This window comes from Pristis pectinata, chromosome 25 (assembly GCF_009764475.1).
Source record: "Pristis pectinata isolate sPriPec2 chromosome 25, sPriPec2.1.pri, whole genome shotgun sequence".
NCBI lineage: Eukaryota > Metazoa > Chordata > Chondrichthyes > Rhinopristiformes > Pristidae > Pristis > Pristis pectinata.
The window spans coordinates 4,758,933-4,773,708 of NC_067429.1; the positions used below are offsets into that span (position 1 = coordinate 4,758,933).

General features: G+C 39.7%; 1 protein-coding gene across 6 annotated transcripts in view; it reads left to right on the forward strand.

Moving 5' to 3' along the window:
• The window catches only part of LOC127582867 (rho GTPase-activating protein 21-like), a 302,839-nt gene that overhangs the window by 254,111 nt on the left and 33,952 nt on the right, over nt 1-14,776 (forward strand). For all 6 annotated transcript variants that reach the window (XM_052038469.1, XM_052038472.1, XM_052038470.1 and 3 more), the window contains 3 exons: nt 1,557-1,856; nt 3,145-3,197; nt 7,228-7,322. In XM_052038469.1, the coding sequence (XP_051894429.1) occupies nt 1,557-1,856; nt 3,145-3,197; nt 7,228-7,322 (448 nt within the window). The remainder of the gene's footprint in view (nt 1-1,556; nt 1,857-3,144; nt 3,198-7,227; nt 7,323-14,776) is intronic.

Sequence of the window (14,776 nt, forward strand, 5' to 3'; positions counted from 1 at the left end):
GATCCATACCAAGCATAGCTTGTAATTGCTTATGAGCCTGTATAAAATTTATTGGCTTTAAAATTTTTCCTGCAGTATTAATGAAATCAAGTGCTTCCTTTTAAAATCTTGTTTACTTGATATCATATTGATATCATGAATGCTGTTAATTAATTAATTATCTGCCATGCATGCTTCATTAGCCAAGCACAACTGGAAATCATAACTTACGAGAAAAAAATACCTAAAACTGAATGTGTCAGAATAAATAATTCCATTTTATTAGAGCACCAAAGCATATTGATTCCAAAGGTCTATAACCTAATAGATCTTTTGGAACTAACTTTGAGATTCTGCTCTTCTATTACTAATAAGACTTGTATCTGTGTATTTATGTTTGATATATGGAATTCTTACAATTTAAATATTTGCATCCATAGTAATTTGCATTACAAATGGTCTGTTGACATGGGTATATTAAAAACAAATGCTGAAGCTAAAAACAAGACCGGTATCCGAACTGTGCATAATATAACTGATATGTACTTTTCGGGCTCAAGAGAATTAATTCTGAATAGAATCGTTTGTCTTTTTATTTTTGTTTGAAAATAGATAATTCAATTAACCAGAAAATATTACTCACAGTAAGTAAATATTTCAAAGAAAAAGGCAAATTAACACCTTGGAAGAGTAACTTTCATCAAGTATCTGGTGAAGAGGCCCTTTGCTCCCATCCCACCAAAAATATACCCTGTTCCAACTGTTTATTTCTAGCATTTCCTGTTTTGATAAATGCTGGTTATGCATGAGAATTATTTTTCTTTCCTCCCCTTTGCCATGGTGGGTACATCCAAACACTTCCAGAGTGACAATTAGATCTGAGTTTATAGCAGAATACTACTATATAACTAAATTTCTAATAATTAAATAAACTAATAATTTAGTTTCCACAGGGAAGAAAAAATAACTAAGATCACAGAAGTATTTTGTGCATACACGTACTGGCACTCCATTTTCTTGAAGGATTCTGCATGTTGCTTTGGCTACTATTATCATTTGCTCAGATGAACATACTTGCACTAAAGGATCCAAACCCATTGTGGTAGAAGAAGATAAAAGAAATCCTACATAAGAAAAATAACCTGATCACTAATTGGTGATATTTTCAAACCTTAAATTTTATTGCTCTAATTTATTAAGAATGCAGTTTGTCTGTTGGTTAGGAATAATTGAAATAGACAAAAGGGTTCTTAGAATAAAGGTAGTCTGGTTTTACATGAATGTCTTCACTTCTCTAGTTATTTTCTTAGAAGTTGTGATGATTTATTCATTTACTTCTTTACTTACTCATAGTTTTGCTGGTTGGCTGATGCCCTATTGATTTATTTGCTTATTCAATTATTCATGTATTTCCATCAAGGTCAAAGCTTTCCATAATTTTAGAGAATTTATTTCCCTTGGTTTACTGTTTGTCTGTACATGGAGCTTGCTTACCTTTAAAATATTAAAATTAACAGATATTCAGTTGATGTTACCTTTAAGTCTTATTTTAAGTATTGTCTTGTGTCTTTTTTCAGAGGGTTGTGAGCAGCATTCGCTCTTGGAAAAGGGTGTATGCCCTCCTGCGATCACATTCCCTATATCTGCACAAGGACAAAAGGGACGCAGTGACCTATGTTTCTTCGCCGGCTGAGGATGAACAGCCCATTTGTGTTAAAGCCTGTTTGATTGATATTTCGTACAGTGACACTAAAAGGAAGAATGTTTTTAGACTGACTACTTCGGATTTCTGTGAATACCTGTTTCAGGCTGAGGATAGAGATGATATGTTGAACTGGATTAAAATTATCCAAGAGAACAGTAAAACAGAGGGAGAGGTAAGCACAATACAGGCTGTCCCGGGTTACAAATGCCCGACTTATAGACACCCCTAAATACAAACAAGTTTCCATAATACTTTCAAAAGTCTTGCATATATACATACATTCGTTCCTCTTTCTCTCCACTTTTAGTAGTTGTCCATTCTTTTCAGTCTTGTGTTCTTTTGATCCCATTCATTACAATACTGTGGAGGTATGGTGACCATATCAAGTGATTTTTGTGTGTTTTTCAACTTGTGGACAAAATCAACTTGAGGAGGTCTGTAAAAACAGAGCCTGTTTGTTGCCCGTGGATGACCTATACTACTTCAATTTCAACTGTGTTTGAAAATTCTGTAAAATACTCAAAGTCAGGTAGCGTCTGTGGAGAGAGAAACATTGTTAACATTTCAGGTCAGTGACCTTTGATCAGAACTGCTCTTGGACTACTTTGACCACAGCCATTTCTATTGACAGTTGGAAGGAGGACAAGCTATTTTTCTGAACTGGAAAGCTCCCTGTGTGGTTTGAAATATCATTTTAAGGTAGCACATAGCGGCACAGTAGTTGCATTTTTTGCTTGCAAGATAACATTGATCATTTTGATACTCCTTCAATTTCAACTGTAAAAGGATGAAAACTGATTATGTGAAATGTCATATATTTATGTGCTGTATTGATCTTTCCACCTTCATTAATGGATTATTTTCCATGCCCTACTACAGAGTAAACTTGTTTTATGATATGTTGCTATAGCAATACAATGGATTTCTTTGACTGAGAACAGGTCTTGCATTTAATCTGATAAAAGTCTGTTGAGCCCTGCAGATGGTGCAGATGTTGGCTCAGTACTTTATAAAATAGATGCACTAGTACATCTTAGCAATAATTGCTGACATGTATTAGTGCATTAATTTATAACGTAGCTGACGTAGCCCAGACACAATCGGTGGTATCCCATTAGTCAGAAACTGCCAACCCAAGGAGGACCATTTATTCATTCTATTTGTTTTCTGTGAAGCAACTCTCAGTTCATGTTAGTATATTACCACCCAATTCCATGTGCTGTAACCTTGTTCAGCACTTTTATTGAAAGCCTTCCAAAAGACCAATATACCACACCCACTGGTTTAACCCTGATCTATAGTCAATAAAATCCTCAAAAGACTAATAGATTCATCAAATATGATTTTTCCCTTCATAAAGTCCTGTTGACTCTGTTTCCTTCCTGCCCTCTTGATGGGAGGTTTTGTTTGACTATATTAAATGACTATAGTATCTAAAGTATGGTCTTTTTCATTATTAGGACACAAGTGCCAGATTGATAGAAGTCAAATTAAAGGAGTACAGAAACCAGAGGTAATGAAACCAATTAGATTCTGAATTATTTCTTAATGCCATGTTATTTATGATACAAGTGATCAGTACTTTATTCTCATTTGTCATGAGTTAGAAATGTTCGTACAGTCAGCAGTCTGGAATGAAAAGGATTCTGATCTTTGTTGATACAAACTCTTGTTGACTGAACTCTTCATTCTTGTTAGCTGAGGATATTTTGGAAATGCTATTTGTCCTCAAGGACGTGAATGGTGTTACATATCATTTCTCCCAATAGAAGGGATTTTTTATATCAATGTTAGACCAGATGGCTTTCCTTCTGTTAATTTGTGATCTGGTGCAGGTTTTTTTAACACTCTGCAGACCGACAAAGGGGTTTTCTTTCAGCTTCTTTTTAATTGAAGTGTTAAGTGCACCTTAAAAAAAATTGAAGATGCTGGGTGATGCATTGTACTTTGTCCAAATTCTACTTTTGTTTTCTTGAAACTTGGTTGTTATCTGGTTGGCAAGTAGATTGTCATGAGAAATGAGTGACTCATTTCATGGAAAAACTTTGCTGTTTAAAAAAAGAAATTCCAAAGGGGAAAACGCTATGAATATTTATCAAAACTTGGCAAACTTCCTTTGGTATGCAAACCTTATATAGTACTATATAAGGTCTAACAATGCAAGTGTTGATACTGGAGCTGGTAGCAGTGCCAAAATGTTAGAAGCGAGTCCTTCCCAGGACTGCTTAAACTACTTAACTGAAGTGAGATGCTTTTGGTTTTGTGAGAGTACATTGCCGATTTAATTTTCCCTTCCCTCCTCCATCATCTAAAAATATGGATTCCATTTGGGGTATGGAGTCACAAGCATTAAATACTGTGCAGCACACTACCCAGACACACTTTTTTGAACCTGGGTATAACATGTTGGCAAAACTTTGCCTGAAAGCAATCTTTGGGAATGATCCAGTATTCTGAAATTCAGACGTCCATTTACAGCACAGTGGCACAGCTCGTGGAGACACTGCCTCACAGCACCAGAGACCTGGGTCTAATCCTGGTTTCGGGTGATGTCTGGGTGAAGTTTGCACATTCTCCCTCTGATGGAATGGGTTTCCTCCAGGTGCTCCAGTTTCCTCCCACATCCGAAAAATGTGCAGGTTGGTGGGTTAATTGGCCATTGTAAATGCCCCTAGTATGTAGGTGGGTGGTAGAATCTGGTGGGAATTGATCAGAACCTGAGGAGAATAAAAATGATATTAAAGTAGGATAACTAGAGATAACTACATAACTAGAGGCTGGACAAACCTTGGTTGTTTCCTCTGGAGCAGCGGAGGCTGAGGGGAGACCTGATAGAAGTTTATAAGATAATGAGAGGCATAGGTAGACAGCTGGTATCTTTTTCCCAGGGTTGAAATGTCTAATACCAGAGGGGGTAAGTTCAAAGGAGATGTGCAGGGCAATTTTTTTACACAGAGGGTGGTGGGTGCCTGGAATGCGCTGCCTGGGGTGATGGTGGAGGCAGATACGATAGGGGCATTCAAGAGGCTCTTAGAAAGGCACGTGAATGTGCCGGAAATGGAAGGATATGGACATTGTGCAGGCAGAAGGGATTAGTTTAGTTGGGCATTTGATTACTAAGTTAGTTTGGCACAAAATTGTGGGCTGAAGGGCCTGTTCCTGTGCTGTACTGTTCTATGTTCTAATAGTAAATAGGTGTTTGATGGTCAGTGCAGACCCACTGGGCTGATGGACATGCCTCTAAGCTTGATGGAAAGAAATCAGGACCCTAACAAAATGAGTATGATGGTCAACTCTAGAAGCCTTTTCTGCTATACCAGTTGAGATTAAATATTGACTCAACTGAGAAATAATATAGGGGCTTTCCTTAACCAAATAAAGCACTGGATCATCAAGAATATATTATTTTTATATCAATGTTTCATAGTAATTAGCCTATAAATTGTAGAGTGATGTTATTACTGCACAATTGCCATCCATTAAGTTCACCTATAGCAAGTGTAAATGGTGGTACTTTGTAACTACCCTCATACACAAAGAAAATGGTCAGATTTACAACATCACTACTTTGATACTGTAATCACATTTATTTGGAATTTTGTAAACTTTTTTTTTAAAACCTCTCAGTCCAAATCACTCACTGTCTGCATTTGCTAACATAAACCAGATTTTTGATCATCAACTAGATGGCTGCTTTAATATTGCATGGAAAAGCAAACCTCTGACTTATTAATTTTGCTTCTAGTTACCATTTCCTATGTGTTATATACACAACTGCTCCATGATCGTACTTTGATTAGGTAACATGGAGGGTAACTGTGTTTGGAGTCTGTCAGCAAGGATGAAGTTTGTGGAATGAAAGGAGCTGTTGCAGCATGGATCAGAAATTGGTTTAGCGATACAAAAAGGAGATCTGCTGTCAGAACAAGTTAAATCATGGAATCGCTTGACATCGGAGGAGGTCATTCAGACCATAAAGTCTGTGCTGGCACTTTGTAGAGAAATTCAGTCAGTTCCATGGCCCTGCTTTTTTTTCCTGTACTTTTGTAAATTATTTTTCCTCAAGTGCCTCTCCAATCCCCATTTGAGAACCTTGATTGACTTTGGTTTCCCTACCCTTACAGTGTGTGTTCCACATCATAACGACTCCCTGGGTAAAACAAAAAAAAATTACAAAACACTCCATCCCTTCCCAACACCCCTTCACTTTAAACCTGTCCCACCTGGTTGTTGAATCACCAGTAATTGTAACGGATTCTCTCTTATCCCACCTAAACCCAATTTCTTCTGTTTTATGTTAGTTAAGTCTTCTGCACCTCTATTTGATTGAGAAAGCCAGAACAAAGCATATGGGTTTCTGGAAATCATAAATAGACTACAAAAGTGAGGAAGTTATGACAAACCTTTGTGAAACAGTGGTTAAACCATAAGTGGAATATTTTGTCCAACTTCAATCACCACAATTTATGAAGGATGAAAGATTGCATAAAAGATTTACTAGAATGGTTCCCAGTTTGAATTAGATGTAGGCCGAAGATGAGGGTGAGCAGGAAGCTGCTGGGTGTCAACACCTCAGAGGACCTATCCTGGGCCCAACACATTAATGCAATCATGAAGAAGGTATGCCGGCGGCTCTACTTTGTTAGGTGTTTGAGGAGACTTGGTACGTCACCCAAGACTCTTGCAAACTTCTATAGATGTACGGTGGAGAGCATCCTGACAGGTTGCCTCACAGCCTGGTACGGATGCTCCAATGTGCAGGATCGCAAGAGGCTGCAGAGAGCTGTAGACTCAGCCAGCTACATCACTGGCACAACCCTTCTCACCATCGAGGATATCTTCAAGAGGCGGTGCCTCAAGAAGGCAGCATCCATAACGAAGGACTCTCATCATCCTGGACATGCCCTCTTATTACCATCAGGGAGGAGATACAGGAGCCTGGACCCAAACTCAATGATTCAGGAACAGCTTCTTCCCCTCTGCAATCAGATTTCTGAACAGTCTATAAACCCATGAACACTTCCTTGTTATTCTTTTTATCTTCGCACTATTTATTTATTTTTGTAATTTATGGTAATTTTATGTCTTTGCACCATACTGCTGCCGCAAAATGACAAATTTCACGACATATGTCAGTGATAATAATTCTGATTCTGATAAACAGTATATTTCCTTCTCTCAAGGACATTAATGTACCAAGGGGATTGCAGGACCAGAGGAGGTTGGAGATGGGAAGGGCTGAAGCCATGGAGGGATTTGAAAACAAGAAAGACAATCTGAAATTGAGACTGCTTCACCAGGCTCATTGTAGGACATAGAATATAGGGGTGAACAGGATGGTGCAAGCTAGGACGTGGGAAACAATTTTGGATAATCTCAAGTCTATAAAAAGTGGTGGCTAGCCAAGAGTACATTGCAAAGACTTGAAAGAGGTTTCAATAGTGAGTGGGTTGAGGCTGGATCTGAGTAGGATGATACCATGGAAATGAGCTGACTCAGTGATGGGCATGAAACTATGTTTGGCTTTTTTTTATCTGTTACAGCCCTGCAAATAATAAGTCCGATTCTTCTCCAAAAGGATCACGTCACCATGTCATCCGACGACCGCGATCTCCCAGACAAGATAATGCAAACAAAGGTAAATCACTTAACACCCGTGGTATCACTGCCACAACCATGACTTACCTTACAACCTACCTTATAAAGACTCTCATCAGTATCTGTTTGCTTCACTGATTCACCCCATCTCCAGTCATTGAATCTTAAAGCAAAACTTGGAGTAACAGAAGGTAGATTATGAATTGTTCAAACTAATTCAGATTTTTATACAGTGGAGTTCAGTTTGTTCAGTTGTGGTATAAGTCACTAGTAATCATCCTTTTAAAGTTAACATAGTTTTGATAGGAATTTTGCATCTTCTTTTGGCTGGGAAATATTCGTTGAGATATCTAGGTTAAGAATAGTGGTTCGAATGGAAATCACTGCAAAGACCAGGAGAAAACAGAAGTAAATAGTTTAAAAATAAAAACAGAAAATGCTGGAAGTACTCTGCAGGTCAGGCTGCATCTATGGGAAGAGAAGAGTTAATGTTTCAGGTTGGAGACCCTTCATCAGAACCGGGAAGAAGAAAAAGAAGCTTGCTAAACTGTAGGGACGGTGGGGGCAAATTGGGATGTCTCTGAAGCGGTAAACCAGGGTGACCATGGAGGTAAGCTGTAAACAGGGTTATCTGGTTTGTGAGTGAATGGGAGCAGTTAGGGAGTGAAAGCATAGACAAAGGAACATTAACAAAAGAATGTAGGAGTTTCAAAATGCATGGCGTGAAGACATGCCCGGTAGGTAAGGCTGGGCATGTTCTACACTCCCAAAGAAAAACAAGGATTTTAAAAAAAAACAAGCTGAGCTAATATCACAGGTGGATGACTGATACAGAGATACAAACTAAGTTCTCTGAAGTTGTAGAATTTAATATTGAGTCCAGAAGGATAATCTAGTGTACTGCATTCAGCATTCACAATGTGGTCTCCTCTCTGTTGGAGAAACCAAACACAGAATGGGTGACTGCTTCGAGGAGCACCTGTGTTTCGTCTGCAAGGTTGACCATGAGCTTCCCGTTGCCTGCCCCTTTAATTCTCCATCCCACTCCCACTCTGACCGTCGGTCTTCACCTTCATCTACTGACACAGTGAGGCCTAGCACAAGCTTGAGGAGCACCACCTCATCTACCATCAAGGCACATTGCAACCTTCTGAGTTATTCCAGCATTTTCTATTTTCATATTAGGTTTCCAGCAATTGTAGCTTTATTTTTGATTTTCAAATAAATAATTTGATTGCATTTAGTTAGATCCAAAGCTGAGTCTTGAAAACCTATAGATTGCAGGAGGATAGAATGACTGAATGAAGCAATCACTTGGATAGCACCTCCCGGCATCAGCAAGGAGGAGGACAGGGCTTTGGACTTATGGGAACATCAACACTTACATGTTCCTCTCCCAAGATGCATCCATCCTAACCTGGAAACATATCTCTGGGTCTAAATCCTGGAACTCCATGCCTAACAATAATGTGGGAATACCTTCACCAAAATGTTATGGTGGTTCACCACCACCTTCTCATGGGCCATTAGAGATGGGGACTAATTGCTGGCTCTGCCAGCGAAGCCCAGGTCTCAAAATGTTTCTTTAAAAAAAAGTGGTGAGACCTACAATTTTGTCTTAGAAAAAAGAAACATTTATTGAAGCCTGAATTCTCTTTTATTCAAGTATTGTTCAGTAAGGGATTGTTTTGCTTGAATTTCTATGAGAAAAACTTGCATTGGAACAATTTTAGTGGGTCTGTATCTTTATCTTAAAGTCTATAAGTGAGGACATATGCTTCCAAAAAGGAATTAATGAATGCACCAGAGGGCAGTCTTGTTTCAAAAGGAATTGTACTTCCAAGTAGATAGCAGTGAGAGAGGTAAATTGGAAGAATTCTGTTGCATTACAGGCTGTTCCTACATAAAGGCTTGGCAGCTGGTCTCCTCCCAGATTTCAGGTATTAGTCTAGAAAGCAGAAAATGTGTAAAATGCCTGCTAAAATATACTTTTTAAAGAAAATATAAATGTAGAAATCCTTCATTGACAATTATTTTAGGTTGGGCAAAAAATGTGTAACTGAGTTTGGGGAATACATTTATTTGTTTTATCCCCTTTCATTCTGAAAATTGTTTAAAAATCCAGAATGGATGAACTTGGCAACAGAGTGCCACCAGCTTGGTGAGGGACTGGACACCAGTTTGGTTAGGGGGTTGGACGTCATGCTGGTTGAGGACTAGATTAGTTATGCTCTTTCAATAACTTGTTTAGAAATAAGTTGTATTTAACACATCTGTTTGTAAATCCATCCCCCCCCCCCCCCCCCACACACACACACACACACTTTTAAATTTCAGGTGAGTTTTCATAAATCAGAGAAGTGATAAGCACAGAAACAGGTGCTTCAGCTTACTGAGTCTGCCCAAGACCATTGGAAAAAGGCATCATTGAAAATTTATGATGCTGAAGCCAATTCTGTTCTAGTTGCGAAAAAGAAACTACTCGGCCTAATCACACGTTATAGGACTAACTCCTCAAGGTCACTTTTGTTCAAGTGCATGTACACATTTTGGAATTTGATGAGGGTCTCTGCCATGAGCATCATTTCAAGTGAAGAGTTCCAAATGTCTCCTATTTTTTGGGTGTAAACAAAAATACTTCCTTCCCCTCCAATTCCTTTCACTAGTTACCTTAAATCTGTGCCCCCTGGTTTTTGGCCTCTCTGCCAAAAGAAGTAGGTATTTCCTTTTTAAATCTAGGCCCCCATAATTTTATGTAATTCAGTCTTTCTTCAGCTGCCTCTGCTCCAAAGACACTTATCCAATTTTTCCTCAAAATTGAAACTTTCCAGTCCTGGCAATATTCACGTAAATCTCCTCTGCACCCTCTCCAGCATAATTGTTCTTGTAAGACAGTGACCAAAACTGCACATTGTACTTAAGTAGTTGTCTAAGCAATGTTGTCCATAGTTCATTTGCTGAAGCATAAAATATAAGAGCAGGGAGGTCTTTGTACAACTGTATAAAACACAGGTTGGGCCACAGCTGGAATATTGTGTTCCGTTCTGGTTGCCACACTATCAGTTGATTGCACTGGAGAGAGTGCAGAGGAGATTCACCAGGATATTGCCTAGGATGGAACATTTAATAAGGTTTGTTTTCCTTGGAGCAGAGGAGGCTTTCTTGAATATGGTATATACTGATTAAAGAATTACACCTGAATGCAGTTTTTGAAATTTGATAATCCCTATCTGTACCTTTCACACTGACCAATTAATGTCAGTGCAATTGAAATGCCCCACCATTATTGGCTTTTACAATTGTCAGAAATGTGCTACTAAATTTTCTTTTCTTTCTCACACTGTTTAGTGGTCTATAACACACTCTCAATAGTATGACCATCTCTTTTATTTGTGCTTTCATTCAATCGATAGAGGTTCATGATCCTTATAAAATATTATCCCTTCTTGGAACTGATAATTTTTTTCTTTAATCATATTGCCACACTCCCTCCATTTGCCCCTATTTCTTTCCTTTCAGTTAAACAGTGTAACTAAGAACATTATACTTCCAGTCCTGCCTCTCCTTAAGCCATGTTTCAATAATATACTTTGATGCGTCATTTAGTGCCATCTCATCTAACACCTTGTTTAAGATGAGATATCTTTATTAGTCACATTTACATCGAAACACACAGTGAAATGCATCTTTTGTGTAGAGTGTTCTGGGGGCAGCCCGCAAGTGTCGCCACACTTCTTGCACCAACACAGCATGCCCACAACTCCCTAACCTGTACGTCTTTGGAATGTGGGAGGAAACGGAGCACCCGGAGGAAACCCATGCAGACATGGGGAGAACATACAAATCCTTACAGACATTGGCTGGAATTGAACCCCGGTTGCTGGCGCTGTAATAACATTACGCTAACCGTTATGCTACTGCACCATTAAGCCCAGCCAGATTTCATTTCTGTCTATTTTTTAGCTTTTGTTTTCTCTGCATTCCAAACTTCAACACTAATTTCCTGCCTTCCATTTCCAGTTCTCCTTTCTGAATCCTTGCTCAGCTTCCTGTTCTCCTGCTAACTCTCCCCAATAGCAACTGCAAACCTACCACAAGGACATTGGTCCCAGCCCTGATGAAGTATAATCCATGTGGCCTGTACATCCCATCTTCTCCAGAACTGCTTCTATGCTCCCAAGAATCTGAAGGTCTCCCTTCTGACCACCTCTCTATCCATGCATTCACTCATCCTCCTATTTCTAAACTCGCTGCTGCATGATGCCAGCATTGATTCAAAGATTAACACCTTTGAGGTCCTACTTCTTAATAGTTTCCTAACATTAAATTCTGCTTGCAGGTCCTCAGTCTTTCTCCTATGTCATTGGCACTGATGTGGACCACACGCTCTGGTTGTTCATCCTTTCCTCCAAGATGACCTAAGCCTCTCAGTGATAACTGAACTTGCATCTGCAGCTACAAACAAAAACAAAACTTGTCTGTTCCCTTCCCCCCCCCCCCCCCCCCACCAACTATAGAATCTCCTATAAACTAGTGTTGTTTTGAACTTCCTCCTCCCTGCCTTATGGCTGAGCTATTTATGGTGCTATGATAATAGCTCTGGCTGCACTCCCAAAGCAACCCTCTTCCCCATTAGTAATGGGATTGGATTAGGGAGGAAGATGCCTTCAGAATTCTCCTGAGCTATCAGTTTGCTTTTTTGTTTGTTTGATTGGCAGTCTCTGCGCTCCCTTGAACTGCAGGGTGAACACTTCCTGAATGTGCCATGTGGATTGTTGGCAGAGATGCCTGCTCCTATTTATGCTCCAAAACCCTGTGTTCAAACTCCTCAAGCTGATAACCTGTCCTGCACCTGTGGTTCTTCAGCAAGTGGAATGTGTCCTGGAGTTCCTACATGGTGCCTGATGTGCGCAGCAGAGATTTGAAGTGTCATGCCGTGCTTCTGTTTAGTAGACTATTTCCTTAAGCAGAAACTAGATCAGCACCTCTTCACCTCACTGCACTGGGAACCTCCACGCACCAAAATTGCAGAAGAAGGCCATTTAGCTCATTGGGATTTATGTCAGTTCCAGTAGAAAAATTCAGTCAATCCCACTTCCCTGCTCTTTCCCCACGGCCCTGCAAATTATTTTCTTTAGACTAATTGAAAGTAGATGCATGAATTCCTATCCTTCTAGAATTCCTGCTTCATATATTCAACACTTTCCAACTTTCTGCAGGAGAAAGGGCTTCCTGAGTTAACAATTCATATTCTAATCAGAGAAACAATCTCCATTGCAGAATTCAATGTAGTCTCTCCTTTCTCACCCAAATGAGATCGCCAGTGCTCACAATGCAGCACAAGCTTCCTAACCTTTGCCATAAAATAGTAAATAACTTAAAGGAAAATGTTGATAGTTTTGCTGTAAATAGCAATTGGAAGAAATCTTTCCATTCTGAACACATAGTGATAAGGAAAGATATCACGCTTTTTCAGAATGCAGAATCTCAAGTGCAAATGTGTTTTGTGTATCATATAGCAGTGTATATATGTAGTGTACCACACTACTGTATAAACTATTTCATTTTGAAATGATGGCATTCATTCTATTTGATGTGAGAATTCAATTACAAAAAGAAAATTATTTGGTAATCGCTAATTCAGATTTTCTTGTGAAGGAAAGTCGCATGGTAAGCAAAGACAAGCATAGTATTCAGATGGATTAAAAAGATGGAAGATATTTCCCAAGACATACTTAGCTTACTAAGGAGAGTTCTGATATTGCATTCAGTCATTCTCCATTAGTAACTAATCTCTTCAAATCTGCAGGTCTGAGTGACTGAAGGATAATGACAACGCGTTACTCAACCTGCTGTTTACCATGACGTGTTTAGAAGTTATTACTAAGGAGACGGTGCTTGGGAAATTGAAAGGTCTGAAGGCAGATAAGTTACCTGGACTGGATGGACTGTACCTCAGGGTTCTGAAAAAGGTAGTTGAAGAGAATATGGAGGCATTAGTAGTGATCTTTCAAGAATCACTAGAGTCAGAAATGGTTCCAGAGGACTGGAAGATCGCAAATGTCACTCCAGAAGGGAGGGAGGCAAAAGACTGGAAATTATAGGCCTGTTAGCCTGACTTCAGTGGTTGGTAAGATGTTGGAGTCCATTATTAAGGATGAGGTTTCGGGCTACTTGGAAGCTCAAGATAAAATAGGCTGAAGTCAGCATGGTTTCCTTAAGGGGAAATCTTGCCTGACAAATCTGTTGGAATTCTTCAAGGAAGTAACAGGCAGAATAGACAAAGGAGAGTCAGTGGATGTTGTTTACTTGGATTTTCAGAAGGCCTTTGACAAGGTGTCACACACATGAGGCTGCTAAACAAGATAGGAGCCCATGGTATTACAGGAAAGGTACCAGCATGGACAGAAGATTGGCTGACTGGCAGAAGGCAAAGAGTGGGAATAAAGGGGGCCTTCTCTGGTTGGCTGCCAGTGACTAGTGGTGTTCTGCAGGGGTCAGTGTTGGGTCCGCTACTTTTCATGTTATATGATAATGATCTGGATGACAAAATTGTTGGCTTTGTGGCCAATTTTGTGTATGATACAAAGATAGGTGGAGGGGCAGGTAGTGTTGAGGAATCAGGGAGTCTGCAGAAGGACTCAGAAATCGGAGGTGCAAAGGCACTTGGGAGTCTTAGTGCAGGATTCCCTAAAGGTTAACTTGCAGATTGAGTAGATAGTAAGGAAGTCAAATGCAACGTTAGCATTTATTCCAAGAGACTAGAATATAAAAGCAAGGATGTAATGCTGAGGCTTTATAAGCTGTTGGTCAGACCATATTTGGAGTGTTGTGAGCAGTTTTGGGCCCCATATCTAAGGATGGATGTGCTGGCATTGGAGAGGGTCCAGAGGAGGTTTACAAGAATGATCCCAGGAATGAAAGGGTTAACATGAGTAGTGTTTGATGGTTCTGCGCCTGTACTCACTGGAGTTTAGAAGGATCAGGGGGAATCTCATTGAAACCTACCGAATATTGAAAGGCCTGGGTAGAGTGGACATGGAGAGGATGTTTCCAGTAGTGAGAGAGTCTAGGACCAGAGGGCACAGCCTCAGAATCAAAGGACGTCCCTTTAGAACAGAGATGAGGAGGAATTTCTTTAGCCAGGGGGTGATGAATCTGTGGAATTGAGTGCCACAGACGGCTGTGGAGGCCAAGCCATTGTGTATATTTAAAGCGGAGGTTGATAGGTTCTTGATTAGTAAGGGTGTCAAAGGTTATGGGGAGAAGGCAGGAGAATGGGGTTGAGAGGGAAAAATAAATCAGTCATGATCGAATGGCGGAGCAGACTCAAAGGGCCGAATGGCCGAATTCTGCTCCTATGTCTTGTGGTCTTACGAGTTTAGAGGGGTTGTTTGATGGCAAAATAGTTCCAAATGTGCTTTTAAAAGCAGTTCAGCTGTGAAATAATTGCTAGGAAAAAGAGAACTTTGTTGTCCTATGCAGACACTAACT